The sequence below is a fragment of the Mercenaria mercenaria genome, chromosome 17 (genome assembly GCF_021730395.1).
Source record: "Mercenaria mercenaria strain notata chromosome 17, MADL_Memer_1, whole genome shotgun sequence".
Taxonomy (NCBI): domain Eukaryota; kingdom Metazoa; phylum Mollusca; class Bivalvia; order Venerida; family Veneridae; genus Mercenaria; species Mercenaria mercenaria.
Genome location: NC_069377.1, coordinates 19,382,277 through 19,405,313, shown reverse-complemented (window position 1 = coordinate 19,405,313; position 23,037 = coordinate 19,382,277). Strand labels below are relative to the sequence as shown.

At 37.0% G+C, this 23,037-nt stretch overlaps 1 protein-coding gene across 1 annotated transcript in view; it reads left to right on the top strand.

Annotated features, from left to right (window-relative positions):
* Positions 1-23,037, top strand: part of LOC123535601 (uncharacterized) — a 251,998-nt gene that overhangs the window by 75,557 nt on the left and 153,404 nt on the right. Inside the window, exons 6-7 of the mRNA XM_045318314.2 lie at positions 7,066-7,167; positions 15,975-16,170. Of these exons, the coding sequence (XP_045174249.2) occupies positions 7,066-7,167; positions 15,975-16,170 (298 nt within the window). The remainder of the gene's footprint in view (positions 1-7,065; positions 7,168-15,974; positions 16,171-23,037) is intronic.

Here is a 23,037-nt window from a genome sequence, read left to right as displayed (position 1 = left end):
GACCACTCGATTTTTTTTTTTTTTTTTTTTTTTTTTTTGTAAAACGTTTGCGAGCATTTAGCCTAAAATAACAGTGGACGAGTTACATAAAATTTATCAACAACATGCCTCACTCTATTTCAAAGATGCACTACAAAGTAACGGTACTCTTTGTAATCCGTCAACTCTACATGATTTGCATGAAAAATACATGAGGCACACAAGAATTTAGTTCAAAATTGACGGTGACATATTAAGCGAAGACAATGTGTATTGCATGAATTAATGTAGCGATATATATGTACGTCGGTGTGTTTAGTTAAATTTCAATCATATTTTGTTTCCCAGCATAAGAAAATTATTCCTCTATACGTAACAAACTATGCTGAAAAGAGATTGAATAAATAAGTCTTCAGATAATGTTGCGAAAACACATTTATCAAAGGAAGGGCCTAAATTATCCACCTGACATACATATTATACCTGTATATATACAACCTAGCAAGTTCAACATCTTTATTTATTTTGGATTAAATACTGTGGATCTTAAATTTTCGATTCTATGGATGCACGTGTTCCCGTGCAGTGTATTTGAAGATCATTACCGAAACCAGTCGGAAGAAATGTAAGTACATCTAAGTCTAATATTGAACCAGTGAATTTGTTAGTGATATTTGTTTATGATATCGAAAGAGTTAAATGACCTAACCTGATCCAACGTTAACAGGTGCTGATGCCTGCGTTTGCATGCCGACAGATTCTCCTGGTCATGTAAAACTTATCGCAAAGTGAGGGTCGTAATTAATAGTGCTTGAGAAAACCTACTTAAATATCTTACAGTTGCGTCCTTGTATAAATATTTTTCCTTACAATCTTTCTGGTTTCCATAACCCATCCGATCTTAATCCGTATACTATACCCTTGCAATACTAAACTATTCGACGGTCCCATAAAGGGGACATTAACATAAAACACTCCGAAAATTTGTAATTTTAATTGTGGGAAGTAAATGAGCACAACAGTGTCATTGTCTTATGAAATGTGACGTCATCGATGTTACTACTTACTTTGCGAGCACCTTACGAGTAATAAAACGGAAATGCACTATGTGAATCTCGTGTATTGAAAGTACCACTGCCTGTTGGAATCAAGAAACTATTACGACAGTTGTCTGAACTAGCAACATTATTGCTTTGGTTCGAATCTGTAAAATTATGAGAAATAGGGTCGCCACACCCCGTATTAAGTTTACAGTTAATACAATCCACAATTAATTCATAATCGGTGCATAGATGTTAAGGGGAAGACATTAACTGTGTATAACTATTTACTGACGTAAGTACTGTCATTACCAAACTGCAGAATTAATTGCGACTCCTTCAAAATTTGTTCGAAATCAATAACAAACCTACCGGCATTTTGTCTGATGCCTGGGATTTCTGGCAAATCCACCGTCTAGTTCGCCTTTCATTTCCTTCCCTTCATAATCATCTCGACAGGCTGGCTCGCCTCTACCTTTCTGGCGGGCTCTGCATCGACCACATGGCATGGCTATTCAATTTAACATCGATCTGAAGCGCTAGCCAATACACCTTTAGTTCAGCTGAGAAGATTGCACGTGCTCTCGATTTAATATAACGCTCGAGTGGTTCCCTGACGAATAGGCGTTTATCATTCATCTGTTATGTTTAGACAAGGAACTAGAAAACTGGATTACTTGACAACGACGATAGTTTATAGCTAACACACCTAGCAACGAGATAGCTATTAATTTCGGGAAAAAATAAATGTAATTATTTTTAGGCAAAATAATTTTTTATTATTATGTACTTTTTAATTAAATATTTGTTTTCTGTTAAATTGAATTTGACTAATGAAATTATTTGCTTCTTATTAACATCCTTAACTTTTTGCCGGATATATTTTTTTGCCATTCCTCACCACAAACCCTTTCGGCGGGGGATACCAATTCATCGAATTTGCTTGTTACTCTTGTATAGTAGGTAACATGTGTCATTTTGTTACTCTTGTATAGTAGGTAACACATGTCATTTTGTTGCTCTTGTATAGTAGGTAACACGTGTCATTTTGTTACTCTTGTATAGTAGATAAGACCTGTCATTTTGTTACTCTTGTATAGTAGGTAAAACGTGTCATTTTGTTACTCTTGTATAGTAGATAAGACGTGTCATTTTGTTACTCTTGTATAGTAGGTAATACGTGTCATTTTGTTACTCTTGTGTAGTAGGTAATACTTGACATTTTGTTATTCTTGTATAGTAGGTAATACATGTCATTTTGTTACTCTTGTATAGTAGGTAATACTTGACATTTTGTTACTCTTGTATAGTAGGTAATACTTGACATTTTGTTACTCTTGTATAGTAGGTAATACATGACATTTTGTTACTCTTGTATAGTAGATAATTTTGTTACTCTTGCATAGTAGATCATACGTGTCATTTTGTTACTCTTGTATAGGAGATAATACATGTCATTTTGTTACTCTTGTATAGTAGGTAATACGTGTCATTTTGTTACTCTCGTATAGTAGATAATACGTGTCATTTTGTTACTCTTGTATAGTAGGTAATACTTGACATTTTGTTACTCTTGTATAGTAGGTAATACTTGACATTTTGTTATACCCCCACCAAACTTGTTTGAGGGGGTATATAGGAGGCAGTTTTGTCGCGTCCCGTCGCGTCCCGTCCCGTCGCGTCCTGAAATCTATTATCTCAGTTATTACCAAATGGATTTGATTCAAACTTAAAATACATGTTCCACCTTATCACCCACATCATGTGACACAAGGTGCATAACTCTTGACACCAAGTTTTCATGAATTATGTCCCCTTTTACTTAGAATTTAAGGTTAATTTTGTTGTATTTTCACTATATCTCAGTTATTACTAAATGGATTTGATTCAAACTTAAAATAGATGTTCCACCTCATCACCCACATCATGTGCCCACATCATGTGACACAAGGTGCATAACTCTGACACCAAGTTTTCATGAATTATGTCCCCTTTTACTTAGAATTTATGGTTAATTTTGTGGTATTTTTACTATATCTCAGTTATTACTAAATGGATTTGATTCAAACTTAAAATAGTTGTTCCACCTCATCACCCAGATGATGTGACATAAGGTGCTTAACTCTGACATTAATTTTTTATGAATTATGTCCCCTTTTACTTTAAATTTATGGTTGATTTTGATGTATTTTCACTATATCTCAATTATTACAAAATGGATTTGATTCAAACTTAAAATAGATGTTCCACCTCATCAGCCACATCATGTGACACAAGGTGCATAACTCTGACACCAATTTTTCATGAATTATGCCCCTTTTTACTTAGAATTTAAGGTTAATTTTGATGTATTTTCACTATATCTCAGTTACTACTGAATGGATTTGATCCAGACTTAAAATAGATGTTCCACCTCATCACCCACATCATGTGACACAAGGTGCATAACTCTGACACTAATTTTTCTTGAATTGTGTCCCCTTTTACCTAGAATTTTAGGTTAATTTTGATGTATTTTCACTATATCTCATTCTGATTGGCTTAGAGCCAAAGGGAAGTAACCTTTTTTTAACTTTTGTACTGAGTTTCTTCCCCTTAAATTCCAGGAATTAGTCTGTTTTTAGAAATCCTATTTTTAGATTTTCAGTATTTTAGGTATTTTTCTAACTTTTTTATTATAAGTCCTATGTAAAAAGTAAAAACATTTTTCTGTGGTAACATGGGTCGGTAAGACACTTTTTTGTATTCATTTTTAGTGTATCTCTAATATTAGAGATTTAATATATTTAGTTGTATTACTATACTAGTATTATACTAGTATTACTTATATGTGGAAGCCCAGGATGAAGTACTCCAAAGTATTTTTAAGATTCCTTATGGTTGCCATTCTTCTGTGACAAGACCGTATGGTGGGGGTATGAGTCACTCCTGTGACAGTTCTAGTTACTCTTGTATAGTAGGTAATACATGACATTTTGTTACTCTTGTATAGTAGGTAATACATGACATTTTGTTACTCTTGTATAGTAGATAATTTTGTTACTCTTGCATAGTAGATAATACATGTCATTTTGTTACTCTTGTATAGGAGATAATACGTGTCATTTTGTTACTCTTGTATAGTAGATAATACGTGTCATTTTGTTACTCTTGTATAGTAGGTAATACGTGTCATTTTGTTACTCTTGTATAGTAGATAATATGTCTCATTTTGTTACTCTTGTATAGTAGATAATATGTCTCTTTTTGTTACTCTTGTATAGTAGATAATACCTGTCATTTTTGTTACATAATACGTGCCATTTGTTACTCTTGTATAGTAGGTAATACATGTCATTTTGTTACTCTTGTATAGTAGATAATTAGTGTCATTTTATTACATAATACGTGTCATTTTGTTACTCTTGTATAGTAGGTAATACGTGTCATTTTGTTACTCTTGTATAGTAGGTAATACCTGTCATTTTGTTACTCTTGTATAGTAGATAATACCTGTCATTTTTTTACATAATACATGTCATTTTGTTACACTTGTATAGTTGGTAATACGTGTCATTTTGTTACTCTTGTATAGTAGATAATACGTGTCATTTTGTTACATAATACGTGTCATTTTGTTACTCTTGTATAGTAGATAATACGTGTTATTTTGTTACTCTTGTATAGTAGATAATGCGTGTCATTTTGTTACTCTTGTATGGTAGGTAATACGTGTCATTTTGTTACTCTTGTATAGTAGATAGTACGTGTCATTTTGTTACTCTTGTATAGTAGGTAATACTTGACATTTTGTTACTCTTGTATATTAGGTAATACTTGACATTTTGTTACTCTTGTATAGTAGATATTACGTGTTATTTTGTTACTCTTGTATAGTAGATAATGCCTGTCATTTTGTTACTCTTGTATAGTAGATAGTACGTGTCATTTTGTTACTCGTGTATAGTTTATAGTACGTGTCATTTTGTTACTCGTGTATAGTAGATAGTATGTGTCATTTTGTTACTCGTGTATAGTAGAAAATGCGTGTCATTTTGTTACTCGTGTATAGTAGATAATACATGTCATTTTGTTACTCGTGTATAGTAAATAATACGTGTGATTTTGTTACTCCTGTATAGTACATTGCACAGGTTCCATAACTAGTGTTATTTTGTTACTCTTGTATAGTAGGTAATACGTGTCATTTTGTTACTCCTGTATAGTAGATAATACGTGTTGTTTTGTTACTCGTGTGTAGTAGATCATAAATACGTGTCATTTTGTTACTCGTGTATAGTAGATAATACGTGTCATTTTGTTACTTGCGTATAATAGAAAATATGTCATTTTGTTACTCCTGTATAGTAGATAATATTTGTCATTTTGTTACTCCTGTATAGTAGATAATATTTGTCATTTTGTTACTCCTGTATAGTAGATAATACGTGTCATTTTGTTACTCCTGTATAGTAGGTAATACGTGTCATTTTGTTACTCCTGTATAGTAGATAATACGTGTCATTTTGTTACTCTTGTATAGTAGATAATACGTGTCATTTTTAGCTCGACTATTCGAAGAATAAGTAGAGCTATCCTACTCACCACGGCGTCGGCGTCGGCGTCACACCCTGATTAAGTTTTTCGTACCAGTACACATTTTGACAAAGTCTTTTGAGATAAGGCTTTGAAACTTTCAACACTTGTTTACCATCACCATATACAATTATAGGCAAGAGTACATAACTCTGTCAAGCATTTTGACTGAATTATGGCCCCTTTTGACTTAGAAATCTTGGTTAAGTTTTTCGTACCAGTTCATATTTTGACAAAGTCTTTTGAGATATAGCTTTGAAACTTTCAACACTTGTTTACCATCACCATGTCCAGTTGTAGGCAAGAGTACATAACTCCATCAAGCATTTTGGTTGAATTATTGCCCCTTTTTGACTTAGAATTCTTGGTTAAGTTTTTCGTACCAGTCTACATTTTGACAAAGTCTTTTGAGATAAAGCTTTGAAACTTTCAACACTTGTTAACCATCACCAGGTCCAGTTGTAGGCAAGAGTACATAACTCCATCAAGAATTTTGGCTGAATTATGGCCCCTTCTGACTTAGAAATCTTGGTTAAGTTTTTCGTACCAGTTTATATTTTGTGTAAAGTGTTTGACAAATGGCTTTGAAACTTTTATATCTTGTTCAGTATTATAGTCTCTATCAATAGGCAAGAGTACATAACTCTGTCATCTTTTTTGGCTGAATTATGGCCCTTTTTGAACTTGGAAATTGGTTCTGTTTTGGTATATGTCCATGTTTTGTCAAGACTATAAAATTATTTTGACATATGGCTTTTAAACTTTAAACATTTGTTTATCATTATGATTTCCATCTGTAGGCAAGAGTACATAACTCTGACAACTATTTTGGCTGAATTATGGCCCTTTTTTCGACTTCAAAATTTTTGTCAAAACTATTTGAACTGTGGCTTTGAAACTTTTAACACTAGTATATCAACATGATTTCCATCTGTAGGCAAGTGTACATAACTCTGTCAACTATTTTGACTGAATTATGACCCTTTTTGGACTTGGAAATTAGTTAAATTTTTCATACAAGTCCATATTTTGCCTAACATATAACTTAATAACATATTTGCCATCATGGTCACACATTGCCATTTAGTGCAAGACTAATCGAAATCCACAAATACAGGAACATTTTTTGCTGAATCCATTTTTTTCTTTTGTCTGAAAATCTATGGAAATATTTTGACCCCATTCTTCAATCAATTCTTCGAATAGTCGAGCACGCTGTCATCCGACAGCTCTTGTGTTACTCCTGTATAGTAGGTAATACGTGTCATTTTGTTACTCCTGTATAGTAGGTAAATACGTGTCATTTTGTTACTCCTGTATAGTAGATAATACGTGTCATTTTGTTACTCCTGTATAGTAGATAATACATGTCATTTTGTTATTCATGTATAGTAGATAATAGATAGACATATTATTTTTTTCACCCAAAACCATATCTTGTGAATTTTTGTGTTGTTTTTTTTTTCTTCAGGGAAATGACAGTGTAACAGAATGTGTTTCCTATGATGGTATCGTTGATGTCAAGGTCTCATTCAATGATCCAACATATAAAATGAATAGGCGTCTGGATACTGTAAGAATTTTGATTGTTACTATTCCCATTTATATAGTGCTTAAATGACATTTCCATGTTGTTTTATGTTCTGTCTCAATAATTTCAGCAACATGTGGACATGTCATTACAGTCCCTTACATTAGGATTTTGCTTTTTCAGTGTTACACCTGGCACAAATATTAGCCCTGGTCTGAAAATTGTGATGTTTTCTAAAGAGTGCAAGAAATCACAATGATTTTTTAAGACATCACAATAAATTGTAGATAAACGTGAAGATCATTCTCAGCACATTGCCATGGATTGGACAGAAAATTACCATGAAATCCAGTTTGCTAAGGGAATAGGTATTAAATCCAACAGGAAGGTATACCGGTACAATAATGCAATCCTATATGTAGGCACACTAGCACATAAATGACTTCCTACAGGAAGGCATACCAACACATTTATGAAATCCTGCATGTTGGCATTGCCAACACATGAAATCCTAACTGTAGGCACACCAGGACATTTATGAAATCCTACATGTTGGCACACCAGAAAATCTATGAAATCCTACATGTAGGCACGTCAGCACAATTATGAAATCCTACATGTAGGCACACCAGCACATTAATAAATTCCTACATGTAGGCATCACCAGCACATTTATTAAATCCTACTTTTAGGCATACTAGTACATTTATGAAATCTGGTATGTAGGTGCACCAGCACATTTATGAAATCCTACATGTTGGCACACCAGCACATTTATCAAATCCTACATGTTGGCACACCAGCACTTTTATGAAATCCTACATGTAGGTGCACCAGCATATTTATGAAATCCTACATATAGGCATACCAACACATTTATGAAATCCTACATACAAATTTATTATCCCCCCACCAAAGGTGAAGGGGATATTAGAAATGCTCTCCGTCCGTGCGTCCGTCTGTGCGTCCGTCCGTGCGTCCGCAACGATATTTGTCCGGAGCATAACTCCAAAAGTACTTGAGGGATTTTCTTCAAACTTCATACACTGATAGAACACATTGGGAGGAAGTGCAGTGTGCAAGAACAATAACTATACCTTGCCTATTTTTTGAGTTATTCCCCTTTATCTTATTTTCTTAAAAAAATTTGTCCGGAGCATAACTCCAAAAGTACTGGAGGGATTTTGTTCAAACTTCATACACTGATAGAACACATTGGAAGGAAGTGCAGTGTGCAAGAACAATAACTCTACCTTGCCTATTTTTTGAGTTATTCCCCTTTATCATATTTTCTTAAAACATTTTGTCCGGAGCATAACCCCAAAAGTACTGGAGGGATTTTCTTCAAACTTCATACACTGATAGAACACATTGGGAGGAAGTGCAGTGTGCAAGAACAATAACTCTACCTTGCCTATTTTTTGAGTTATTCCCCTTTATCATATTTTCTTAAAGAAATTTGTCCGGAGCATATCTTCTTCATGCATGGAGGGATTTTAATATCTTGGAACAAATGTTTACCACCACGATGCGGAGTGTCATACGCAAGAACTAGGTCCCTAGGTCTAAGGTCAAGGTCACACTTAGAGGTCAAAGGATACAAGAATAAAAACCTTGTCCGGAGCATTTTTTCTTCATGCATTGAGGGATTTTGATATAACTTGGCACAAATGTTTACCACCACGAGACGGAGTGTCATGCGCAAGATCCAGGTCACTAGGCCTAAGGTCAAGGTCACACTTAGAGGCCAAAGGTCAGATACAATAATGACTTTGTCCGAAGCATTTCTTCTTCATGCATGGAGGGATTTTGATGTAACTTGGCACAATTATACACCATCATGAGACGAAGTGTCATGCGCAGTTCCCTTCTTTAGAATTACTTCCCTTTGTTGTTACTTTAAATAGCCTTTATTGTAACTTTTTCATTACTAGTCGTAGGGAAAAATCGAGACCACTTTTCTGTAGTACAACAAACATGCTAAATTCAATTTTGAGGTGTATTTTGACCAGTCTCTTCCTGATAAAGATTTTTGTGTGGACTTGCAATTGTTTTTTTTTTTTTTTTTTTTTTTAAGATTAACTTCCCTTAGTTGTTACTATAAATAACTTATATTGTAACATTTTTATAATTGACCCAAGGAAAAAACAAGACCACGTTTCTGTGGTACAACATAGATGTTACTCTCCAGTTTTAGGTGTATTTTATTAATTTTATTATATATAAGGTATCTCTACCTAGTAAAGAGTTTTTTTGTGGACTTTAAAAAACAAAAGACTTACAGTGATTACTAAACAACCACAAAATTAACATTCCATTCGCAAATACAGCTGCTAGAGTAAAGAAATTTGCTTTGACGGGCATATATTGTGACATTCTGGCACTCTTGTTCCCTGTTAGCTTTCCATTCCTTCTTTTTACAGTAGCCATATAGAAAAACATCATAGTTATACTCTTCATGAAAATTAATAAAATATAGCAGTAAACCACCTCACTACTGACTTATTCTTTCTTCCACATCTTAAAACCCCTGATGCGGACCACATCCTTCAATTATGATATGCCCGGTGGGGGGGATTAGCCATGTCTGACATGGCTCTTGTTAAATCCTGCATGTAGGCATACAAGTACATTTATGAAATCCTACATGTAGACATAAAAGTAAATTTATGGAATTCTACATGTTGGCACACCAGCACATTTATGAAATCCTACATGTAGGCACACCAGCACATTTATGAAATCCTAAATGTAGGCATACCTGTACATTTATGAAATCCTACATATAGGCATACCAACACATTTATGAAATCCTACATGTAGGCACACTAGCACATTTATTAAATCCTGCATGTAGGCATACAAGTACATTTATGAAATTTTACATATAGCCATACAAGTATGTTTGTGAAATCTACCAGTACATTTATGAAATCCTACATGTTGGCACATCGACACATTTATGAAATCCTACATGTTAGTACACAAGCACATTTATGAAATCCTATATATAGACACACCAGCACATTTATAAAATCCTCATGTAGGCATACCAGTACATTTATGAAATCCTACATGTTGGCACACAAGTACATTTTTAAAATCCTACATGTTGGCACTCCAGCATATTTATGAAATCCTACATGTTGGCACACAAGTACATTTATAAAATCCTACATGTTGGCACACCAGCACATTTGTGAAATCCTACATGGTGGCACACAAGCACATTTAGTAAATCCTGCATGTAGGCATCACTAACACATTTATGAAATCCTACATGTTAGCATACAAGCACATTTATGAAATCCTACATGTAGGCACACCAGCACATAAAATCCTGCATGTAGGCTCACCAGTACATTTATGAAATCCTACATGTAGGCATACCAGTACCTTTATCAAATCCTACATGTAGGCACACCATAACATTTATGAAATCCTACATGTAGGCACCACCAACATATTGATGAAATCCTACATGTAGGCACACCAGCACATTTATGAAATCCTACATGTAGGCACACAGAACATGTATGAAATCCTTTTGTGATCGCGCAGCGTCCGTCGTCCGTCCGTGCGTACGTCCCTGTGTCCGTGCTTAAACTTTTCCTTGTGACATCTCTAGAGGTCACAGTTTTCATGGGATCTTTATGTAAATGGGTCAGAATGTTCATCTTGGTAAATTCTAGGTTAAGTTCGAAACTGGGTCAGGTGCGGCCAAAAAGTAGGTCAGTAGGTCTAAAAATAGAAAAACCTTGTGACCTCTTTAGAGGCCATATATTTCACAAGATCTTCATGAAAATTAGTGAGAATGTTCACCTTGATGATATCTAGGTAAAATTCAAAACAGGGTCACGTACCTTCGAAAACTAGGTCAATAGGTGAAATAATAGAAAAATCTTGTGACCTCTCTAGAGACCATATTTTTCAATGGATCTTCATGTAAATTGGTCAGAATTTTTATCTTGATAATATCTAGGTCAAGTTCAAAACTGGGTCACTTGAGCTCAAAAACTAGGTCACTATGTCAAATAATAGAAGAAACGACGTCATACTCAAAACTGGGTCATGTGGGAAGAGGTGAGCGATTCAGGACCATCTTGGTCCTCTTGTCTTCATGAAAATTGGTCAGAATGTTCACCTTGATGATATCTAGGTCAAGTTTGAAACTGGGTCACGTGCCATCAAAAACTAGGTCAGTAGGTCTAAAAATAGAAAAACCTTGTGACCTCTCTAGAGGCCATATATTTCATGAGATCTTCATGAAAATTGGTCAGAACGTTCACCTTGATGATGTCTATGTCAAGTTCGAAAGTGGGTCACGTGCCTTCAAAAACTAGGTCAGTAGGTCAAATAATAGAAAAACCTTGTGACCTCTCTAGAGGCCATATTTTTCATGAGATCTTCATGAATTTTGGTCAGAATGTTTATCTTGATAATATCTAGGTCAAGTTCGAAACTGGGTCAACTGTGGTCAAAAACTAGGTCAGTAGGTCTAAAAATAGAAAAACCTTGTGACCTCTCTAGAGGCCATATTTCTCAATGGATCTTCATGAAAATTGTTCAGAATGTTCACCTTGATGATATCTAGGTCAAGTCTGAAACTGGGTCACGTGCAGTCAAAAACTAGGTCAGTAGGTCTGAAAATAGGAAAACTTTGTGACCTCTCTAGAGGCCATATTTTTCATGGGATCTTTATGAATATTGGTCTGAATATTCACCTTGATGATATCTAGGTCAAGTTCGAAACTGGGTCACGTGCGGTCAATAACTAGGTCAGTAGATCTAAAAATAGAAAAACCTTCTGACCTCTCTAGAGGCCATATTTTTCAAGAGATCTTCATGAAAATTGGTCAGAATGTTCATCTTGATGATATCTAGGTCATGTTTGAAACTGGGTCACGTGCCTTCAAAAACTAGGTCAGTAGGTCTTAAAATAGGAAAACATTGTGACCTCTCTAGAGGCCATATATTTCACAAGATCTTCATGAAAATTGGTCAGAACGTTCACCTTGATGATATCTAGGTCAAGTTCGAAACTGGGTCACGTGCCTTCAAAAACTAGGTCAGTAGGTCAAATAATAGAAAAACCTTGTGACCTCTCTAAAGGCCATATTTTTCATGGCATCTGTATGAAAGTTGGTCTGAATGTTCATCTTGATGATATCTAGGTCAGTTTGAAACTGGGTCACATGCGGTCAAAAATTAGGTCAGTAGGTCTAAAAATAGAAAAACCTTGTGACCTCTCTAGAGGCCGTATATTTCATGAGATCTTCATGAAAATTGGTCAGAATGTTCATCTTGATGATGTCTAGATCAAGTTCGAAAGTGGGTCAGGTGACTTCAAAAACTAGGTCAGTAGGTCAAATAATAGAAAAACCTTGTAACCTCTCTAGAGGCCATATTTTTCATGGGATCTGTATGAAAGTTGGTTCGAGTGTTCATCTTGATGATATCTAGGTCAAGTTCGAAAGTGGGCCACGTGCCGTTAAAAACTAGGTCAGTAGGTCAAATAATAGAAAAACCTTGTGACCTCTCTAGAGGCCATATTTTTCATGGGATCTGTATGAAAGTTGGTTTGAATGTTCATCTTGATGAGATCTAGGTCAAGTTCGAAACAGGGTCATGTGCAGTCATAAACTAGGTCAGTAGGTCTAAAAATAGAAAAAACTTGTGACCTCTCTAGAGGCCATACTTATGAATGGATCTCCATAAAAATTGGTCAGAATGTTCATCTTGATGATATCTACGTCAAGTTTGAAAGTGGGTAACGTGCCATCAAAAAGTAGGTCAGTAGGTCAAATAATGAAAAAACGTTGTGACCTCTCTAGAGGCCATATTTTTCATGGGATCTGTATGAAAGTTTGTCTGAATGTTTATCTTGATGATATATAGGTCAAGTTTGAAACTGGGTCAACTGCGATCAAAAACTAGGTCAGTAGGTCTTGAAATAGAAAAACCTTGTGACCTCTCTAGAGGCCATACCCTTGAATGGATCTTCATGAAAATTGGTCAGAGTGTTCACCTTGATGATATCTAGGTCATCTTTGAAACTGGGTCACATGCCTTACAAAACTAGGTCAGTAGGTCAAATAATAAAAAAACCTTGTGACCTCTCTAGAGGCCATACTTTTCATGGGATCTGTATGAAAGTTGGTCTGAATGTTCATTTTGATGATATCTAGGTCAAATTTGAAACTGGGTCAACTGCGGTCAAAAATTAGGTCAGTAGGTCTAAAATTAGAAAAATATTTTGACCTCTCTAGAGGCCATATTTTTCAATGGATCTTCATGAAAATTGATCTGAATGTTCACCTTGATGATATCTAGGTCAGTTTTGAAACTGGGTCACGTGCAGTCAAAAGCTAGGCCAGTAGATATAAAAATAGAAAAACGTTGTGACCTCTCTAGAGGCCATATATTTCATGAGATCTTCATGAAAATTAGTGAGAATGTTCACCTTTATGATATCTAGGTAAAATTCAAAACAGGGTCACGTACCTTCGAAAACTAGGTCAATAGGTGAAATAATAGAAAAATCTTGTGACCTCTCTAGAGACCATATTTTTCAATGGATCTTCATGAAAATTGGTCAGAATTTTTATCTTGATAATATCTAGGCATACAAGTACATTTACGAAATCCTACATGTAGACATAAAAGTAAATTTATGGAATTCTACATGTTGGCACACCAGCACATTTATGAAATCCTACATGTAGGCACACCAGCACATTTATGAAATCCTAAATGTAGGCATACCTGTACATTTATGAAATCCTACATATAGGCATACCAACACATTTATGAAATCCTACATGTAGGCACACTAGCACATTTATTAAATCCTGCATGTAGGCATACAAGTACATTTATGAAATTTTACATATAGCCATACAAGTACGTTTGTGAAATCTACCAGTACATTTATGAAATCCTACATGTTGGCACATCGACACATTTATGAAATCCTACATGTTAGTACACCAGCACATTTATGAAATCCTATATAAAGACACACCAGCACATTTATAAAATCCTCATGTAGGCATACCAGTACATTTATGAAATCCTACATGTTGGCACACAAGTACATTTTTAAAATCCTACATGTTGGCACTCCAGCATATTTATGAAATCCTACATGTTGGCACACAAGTACATTTATAAAATCCTACATGTTGGCACACCAGCACATTTGTGAAATCCTACATGGTGGCACACAAGCACATTTAGTAAATCCTGCATGTAGGCATCACTAACACATTTATGAAATCCTACATGTTAGCATGCAAGCACATTTATGAAATCCTACATGTAGGCACACCAGCACATAAAATCATGCATGTAGGCTCACCAGTACATTTATGAAATCCTACATGTAGGCAAAAATTACCAGTACCTTTATCAAATCCTACATGTAGGCACACCATAACATTTATGAAATCCTACATGTAGGCACCACCAACATATTGATGAAATCCTACATGTAGGCACACCAGCACCTATATGAAATCCTACATGTAGGCACACAGAACATGTATGAAATCCTTTTGTGATCACGCAGCGTCCGTCGTCCGTCCGTGCGTACGTCCCTGTGTCTGTGCTTAAACTTTTCCTTGTGACATCTCTAGAGGTCACAGTTTTCATGGGATCTTTATGTAAATGGGTCAGAATGTTCATCTTGGTAAATTCTAGGTTAAGTTCGAAACTGGGTCACGTGCGGCCAAAAAGTAGGTCAGTAGGTCTAAAAATAGAAAAACCTTGTGACCTCTTTAGAGGCCATATATTTCACAAGATCTTCATGAAAATTAGTGAGAATGTTCACCTTGATGATATCTAGGTAAAATTCAAAACAGGGTCACGTACCTTCGAAAACTAGGTCAATAGGTGAAATAATAGAAAAATCTTGTGACCTCTCTAGAGACCATATTTTTCAATGGATCTTCATGTAAATTGGTCAGAATTTTTATCTTGATAATATCTAGGTCAAGTTCAAAACTGGGTCACATGAGCTCAAAAACTAGGTCACTATGTCAAATAATAGAAGAAACGACGTCATACTCAAAACTGGGTAATGTGGGAAGAGGTGAGCGATTCAGGACCATCATGGTCCTCTTGTTGAAATCTGCATGCAGGCAAACCAGTACATTTATGACATTGTACATGTAGGCACACAGACATTTATGAATTCCTGCATGTAGGCATCGCCAACACATTAATGAAATCTTACATACATGTATTGGCACACCAGCACGTATATGAAATCCTACATGTAAGCACACCAGCACATTTATGAAATGCTACAGACATCGCTTACATATTAATGAAATCCTACATGTAGGTACATCAGCACATTTATGAAATCCTACATGTAGGCAGCGCCAACACATTAAATTTTATGAAGTCGTACATGTAGGCATACAAGTACATTTATGAAATCTTGAATGTAGGCTTTGCAAAAACCATTAAATTACCGCTGTTGGATGTATTAAAGTATTTAGTGTACAGTATACTGACTAAAGGTTAGGGTACATAGGTTTAATATTGTACATTCAGTGCGTGGGTACACTAAATGTGGGAGAATAAAATTAATGGTGATTGTGTAGACATACTAGCACATTTATGAAATTCAACAGGTAGGCATACCAGTTCATTTATTAAACCCATCTGGTGCTTTATGAAATCCCACACATATACATACCAGCATTTTATGGAATCCAACACATAGGTATTTCAGTACTTAATGAAATCCTGCACATATGGAGTACTAGTACATTTATGAAATCCAACATGTAGGCATACAAGTACTTGTTTTAACCTGCACTGTTTCTCTTAATTTCCAGTCAAACTTTGGTGTAGGTTGGATAGCTGGATCATACAGTAATGGCCTCCTATCATGTACATTTACACGCAAAAAAACTGCAGCATTTGCCTACAATGCTTTGGGCCGTCGTCGACGAGAAGTAGCCGATGAAACAACTTTCTTTGATCTTGGTTCAGAATGGTTTCTGTTAGTTGCACATGGAAATAGCATCAATGGTAAAATATAGCTTTGTATCAGAGCATTTCATTTCAGTATGTTTCAGAACATTTTATTTGTCCCCTACTGGTTGAAAACAAGTTTCGGGACTATTGGAATGCGCTTTTCCATCATTCCCTACGTCCATCCGCATTTTCGTGTCCAGTCCATAACTCTGTCATCCATGAAGGGATTTCAATATTTCTTGGCACAAATGTTCCCCATGATGAGATGATGTGTCATGCGCAAAACCCAGACCCCTAGCTCAAAGGTCAAGGTCACAATTGGAAGTCAAAGGTCAACAGGGTTTTTTCCTGTCCGATCCATAACACTCTCATCCATGAAGGAATTTTAATATTATTTGGCACAAATGTACCTCAGAAATAAGACAATGTGTCATGCACAACTTTCAGACCCCTAGCTCAAAGGTTAAGGTAACACTTAGCAGTCAAATGTTAACATGGCATGAACAGGGTCTGTTTCGTGTCTAGTCCTCTGTCATTCATTAAGGGATTTTAACATCACTTGGCACAAATGTTCCCCATGATGAGACGATATGTCATGTGCAAAACTTGGACCCCAGGCTCAAAGGTCAATAACACAGTTGGGGGTCAAAGGTGAACAGCGCTTTTTTCCTGTCCGGTCCATAACTCTGCCATCCATGAAGGGTTTTTAATATTACCTGGCACAAATGTTCCCCATGATGAGACAACATGTCGTGCGCAAAACCTGGACCCCTAGCTCAAAGGTCAAGGTCATAATTGGAGGTCAAACGTCAATAGTGTTTTTTATCCTGTCCGGTTCAGAACTCTGTCATCCATCAAGGGATTACAATATAAATATTCGCCATGATGAGACAACGTGTCATGCACAACACCCGGAACCTTAGCTTAAAGGTCAAGGTCACACTTTGAGATCAAAGGTCAATAGGATTTTTTTCCTGTCCAGTCTATAACTTTGTCATGCAAGACAGGACTTAAATATCAGTTGGCACAAATATTCCCTTGATGAGACAACATATCATGCGCAAAACCCAGACCCTAGGTCTAAGGTCAAGGTCACACTTAGAGGCCAAAGGTCAGATACAAAATTTTCTTCTCCATGCATAGAGGGATTTTGATGTAACTTGGCACAAATGTTCACCACTATGAGACAGATTGTCATGCGCAAGAACCAGGACCTTAGTTCTAAGGTCAAGGTCTTACTTACTTACAGAGGTCAAAGGTTAAATTTAAGAATTACTTTGTCTGGAGCATTTCTTCTTCATGCATGGAGGGATTTTGATGTTACTTGGCAAAAATGTTCACCACCATGAGGCACCTTTGATTTTAGAATTACGTCGCTTTGTTTTACTATAAAAAGATTGTATTGTTACTTGTTTATTACTGGCCATAGGGAAAAATCAAGACCACTTTTCTGTGGTACAACATGCATGTTACATCAAATTTTTATACGTCCCAACCCGAAGGGACTTATTATGTTATACCCCCGGTGGCCGTCTGTCCACCTGTCCGTTAGCAATTTCGTGTCCGCTCTGTAACTCTTGAACCCCTTAAAGGATTTCAAAGAAACTTGACACAAATGTTCACCACACCGAGATGACATGCAGAGCGCATGTTTTGGATACCTCGCTTCAAGATCATGGTCACACTTAGGGGTTAAAGGTCATATCAGTTTGCAATTTCGTGTCCGCTCTGTAACTCTTGAACTGCTTGAAGGATTTCAAAGAAACTTGGCACAAATGTTCACCACACTGAGACGACATGCAGAGCGCATGTTTCGGATGACTATTCAAGGTCAAGGTCACACTTAGGGGTCAAAGGTCTTATATGACTTAGCTTTGTATATATTGCTCTGCATTGCAGTGCTCTTGTTAATCCCCCGCCGTGGCGGAGGGATTATAGGAATGGTCTGCGTCCGTCCTTCCGTCCGTCCGTCCTTCCGTCCGTCCTTCCGTACTTCCGTCCTTCCGTCCGTAACAAATTCGTGTCCGGTCCATATCTCCTAAACCCCTTGAAGGATTTTCATGAAACTTGGGTCAAATGATCACCTCATCAAGACGATGTGCAGAACCCATGAGTCAGCCTTGTCGGTTCAAGGTCAAGGTCACAACTCAAGGTCAAAGGTTTGAGCCTGCCATTTTGTGTCCGCTCTATATCCTAAACCCCTTGAAGGAATTTTATAAAACTTGGGTCAAATGATCACCTCATCAAGACAATGTGCAGAACCCATGAGTCAGCCATGCCGGCTCAAGGTCAAGGTCACAACTGAAGGTCAAAGGTTTGAGCCTTCCATTTTGTGTCCGCTCTATATCTCTTAAACCCCTTGAAGGAATTTTATAAAACTTGGGTCAAATGATCACCTCATCAAGACGATGTGCAGAACCCATGAGTCAGTCATGCCGGCTCAAGGTCAAGGTCACAACTTAGGGTCAAAGGTTTGAACCTTCCATTTTGTGTCCGCTCTATATCTCCTAAACCCCTTGAAGGATTTTCATCAAACTTGGGTCAAACGATCACCTCATCAAGGCGATGTGCAGAACTTATGAGTCAGCCATGTCAGCTCAAGGTCAAGGTCACAACTGAAGGTCAAAGGTTTTAGCCTTCCATTTCGTGTCCACTCTATATCTCCTAAACCCCTTGAAGGAATTTCATAAAACCTGGGTCAAATGATTACCTCATCAAGACGATGAGTCAACCATGCCAGCTCAAGGTCAAGGTCACAACTATGGGTCGAAGGTTTGAGCCTTCCATTTGGTGTCCACTCTGTATCTCCTTAACCCCTTGAAGGATTTTCATCAAACTTTCGTCAAATGATCACCTCATCAAGAACTCATGAGACAGCCATGTCAACTCAAAGTCAAGGTCACAACTGAAGGTCAAAGGTTTCAGCTCTGTATCTCCTAAACCCCTTGAAGGATTTTCATGAAACTTTGGTCAGATGATCACCTCATCAAGACGTTGTGCAGAATTCATGAGTCAGCCGTGTCAGTTCAAGGTCAAGGTCACAGCTAAAATCAAAGGTTTTACCCTTTCACTATCCATAGCAGTGGCGGGGGATTTAGCTGTCTTTCAGACTGCCTTGTTTTTATTTGGCAGATCCCTTTTTTGTTCACTTGCGATAAAAAAAATTTCGAATTACTTCCCTTTTATTTTACTATAAATAGCTTATTTTGAAACTTTTTTATTATTGGCTATAGGGAAAGACTGAGACCACTTTTCTGTAGTACAACATGGATGGTACCTCCGATTTTTAGGTGTATTTTGACATACCTGTACCTGGTAAGGATTTTTTTGTGGACTTAGAACTTTTTTAGCTCACATGTCACAAAGTGACAAGGTGAGCTTTTGTGATCGGGCAGCGTCCGTCGTCCGTCCGTCTGTGCGTAAACTTTTGCTTGTGACCACTCTAGAGGTCACATTTTTCATGGGATCTTTATGAAAGTTGGTCAGAATGTTCATCTTGATGATATCTAGGTCAAGTTCAAAACTTGGTCACGTCCGATTCCAAAACTAGGTCAGTAGGTCTAAAAATAGAAAAACCTTGTGACCTCTCTAGAGGCCATATTTTTCAATGGATCTTCATGAAAGTTAGTCAGAATGTTTACCTTGATGATATCTAGGTCAAGTTCAAACTGGGTCACGTGCCATCAAAAATTAGGTCAGTAGGTCAAATAATAAAAAAGCCTTGTGACCTCTCTAGAGGCCATATTTTTCATGGGATCTATATGAAAGTTGGTCTGAATGTTCATCTTGATGATATCTAGGCCAAGTTTGAAACTGGGTCAACTGCGTTCAAAAACTAGGTCAGTAGGTCTAAAAATAAAAAAACCTTGTGACCTCTCTAGAGGCCATACTTTTCAATGGATCTTCATGAAAATTAGTCTGAATGTTCACCTTGATAATATCTAAGTCAAGTTTGAAACTGGGTCAGGTGCCATCAATAACTAGGTCAGTAGGTCAAATGATAAAAAAAACCTTGTGACCTCTCTAGAGGCCATATTTTTCATGGGATCTTAATGAAAGTTGGTCTGAATGTTCACCTTGATGACATCTAGGCCAGATTTGAAACTGGGTCAACTGCGGTCAAAAACTAGGTCAGTAGGTCTAAAAATAGAAAAACCTTGTGACCTCTCTAGAGGCCATACTTTTGAATGGATCTTCATGAAAATTGGTCAGAATGTTCAACTTGATGATATCTAGGCAAGTTTGAAACTGGGTTATGTGCCTTCAATAACTAGGTCAGTAGGTCAAATAATAAAAAAAACTTTGTGACCTCTCTAGAGGTAACATTTTCCATGGGATCTGTATGGAAGTTGATCTGAATGTTCATCTTGATGATATCTAGGTCAAGTTCAAAACTGGGTCAACTGCGGTCAAAAACTAGGTCAGTAGGTCTAAAAATAGAAAAGCCTTGTGACCTCTCTAGAGGCCATACTTTTGAATGGATCTTCATGAAAATTGGTCAGAATGTTCACCTTGATGATATCTAGATCAAGTTCGAAACTGGGTCACATGTCGTCAATAACTAGGTCAGTAGGTCAAATAATAAAAAGCTTGTGACCTCTCTAGAGGCCATATTTTTCAATGGATCTTCATGAAAATTGGTCAGAATTTATATCTTGATGATATCTAGGTCAGGTTCAAAACCGGGTCACATGAGCTCAAAAACTAGGTCACTATGTCAAATAATAGAAAAAACGACATCATACTCAGTTCCAAACTGGATCATGTGGGGACAGGTGAGCGATTCAGGACCATCATGGTCCTCTTGTTTGAATTTCTTCCCTTTGTTGTTCCTGTCCTTTGGGCTTCAACAGATAAGTTCTTTAAATTTTGCTCCCATCCTCTGATGTATAACCCTTAGGCATATATTGCCCTGCTTGGAGGCGCTCTTGTTTAGGTGTATTTTCTATAATTGGCAAAGAAAATTCCATATGAAAACAACTGTAGGTTTTTATATATGCAAATTTTAATCAGTGTTTTGTTATAACAGTGTATATAATGTACAATATTGTTTATACATCATTTTATTTCAGTATTTATAGTTAACATCTTCTTGCTGAAACTCAACGGGACTGGCAGATCGGTTAGAGTTATTGTACCCCCCGAACAACAGAGTTGTAAGGGGGTGTATACTGGTTTCAGGTTGTTTGTCTTCTGTCTGTCTGTCTGTCTGTTCGTAGACACAATCTTGTGCGCACCATCTCTCCTCATCCCCTTGACACAATTTAATGAAACTTCACACAAGTGATCAGTAACAACAGTAGTTGTGCATGGGGCATGTTAGGTTCTTTCAGAAAAAAAATTGCAGAGTTACGGAACTTTGTTTTTATGCCCCCAGCATCTACTGATGCGGGAGGCATATAGTGATTGTCCTGTCCGTCCGTCCGTTCATTCGAGCTCACATTTGCATACTTAGGTGGCTATAGGAACAATAGGTAACTGTACTTTTTCTTTGATTCATTCCGTAAGGCTTTTATGTGGCTATTTTTCTCTTACGTGGCTAAAAGAACAATAGAGAGAACAAAAGAGTAGCCACATAAGTATCCATATGTAGGAACTTCCGTTCGTCCGTACGAGGTTAACCAAATGGGACTGTTTCGTCTAGCATCAATACCCCTAACTAGAATGACTTGATACTAATGCAGATGTAACCTGTGACCATTCCTCATCTTCAGACATCACCTGACCTCAGTTTGACCTTGACCGTGACCTCATTTTGGACTTAGGTTACTTTATATGGGCCATCTCTTGGTTAACCAAATGGGACCGTTTCATCTAGCATCAATACCCCTTACAAGAATGAATTGATACTATTACAGATGTAAACTGTGACCATTCCTCATCTTCAAACATCACCTGACCTCAGTTTGACCTTGACCGTGACCTCATTTTGGACCCTTGCGCACAATTTAATGAAACTTCACACAAGTGATCAGTACCAACCCTAGTTGTGCATGGTGCATGTTACGTTCTTTTAGATAAATGTTTTGCGTAGTTATGGGACTTTGTTTTTGTGCCCCATGAGTGGTGGGGGCATATAGATTTGGTCTTGTCCGTGCATCCGTCCGTCTGTCCGAAGTTCGTGACGCGCCTAGCTCGAAAAGTGTTTGATATAAATTGATGAAACCTTTCATGAGTCTTTATCATGATATGAACTTGCGCACCTCCTATTTTTCGTCTGGCTCTGCCCCCTATTTTCAGAGTTATGGCCCCTGAAATAGTCAAAAATGCACATTTTTACCTTGTGACACGCCTAGCTCAAAAAGTAATTGATATAGATTCATGAAATCTTGCGTAAGTCTTAATCATGATATGAACTTGTGCACCTCCTATTTTTCATCTAGCTCCCCCCCTATTTTCAGAGTTATGGCCTCTGAAATAGTCAAAAATGCACATTTTCACCTTGTGACATGCCTAGCTCAAAAAGTTTTTGATGTAGATTCATGAAACCTTGCATGAGTCTTAGTCATGATATGAACTTGCGCACCTCCTATTTTTCATTTGGGTCCGCCCCCTATTTTTAGCTCACCTGTCACATAGTGACAAGGTGAGCTTTTGTGATCACGCAGCGTCTGTCGTCCGTGCGTGCGTCCGTCCGTGCGTAAACTTTTCCTTGTGACATCTCTAGAGGTCACATTTTTCAATGGATCTTCATGATAATTGGTCAGAATGTTCACCTTGATGATGTCTAGGTCAAGTTCGAAACTGGGTCACTGGCCTTCAAAAACTAGGTCAGTAGGTCTAAAAATAGAAAAACCTTGTGACCTCTCTAGAGGCCATATATTTCACAAGATCTTCATGAAAGTTGGTCAGAACGTTCACCTTGGTGATATCTAGGTCAAGTTCGAAACTGGGTCAGGTGCCATCAAAAACTAGGTCAGT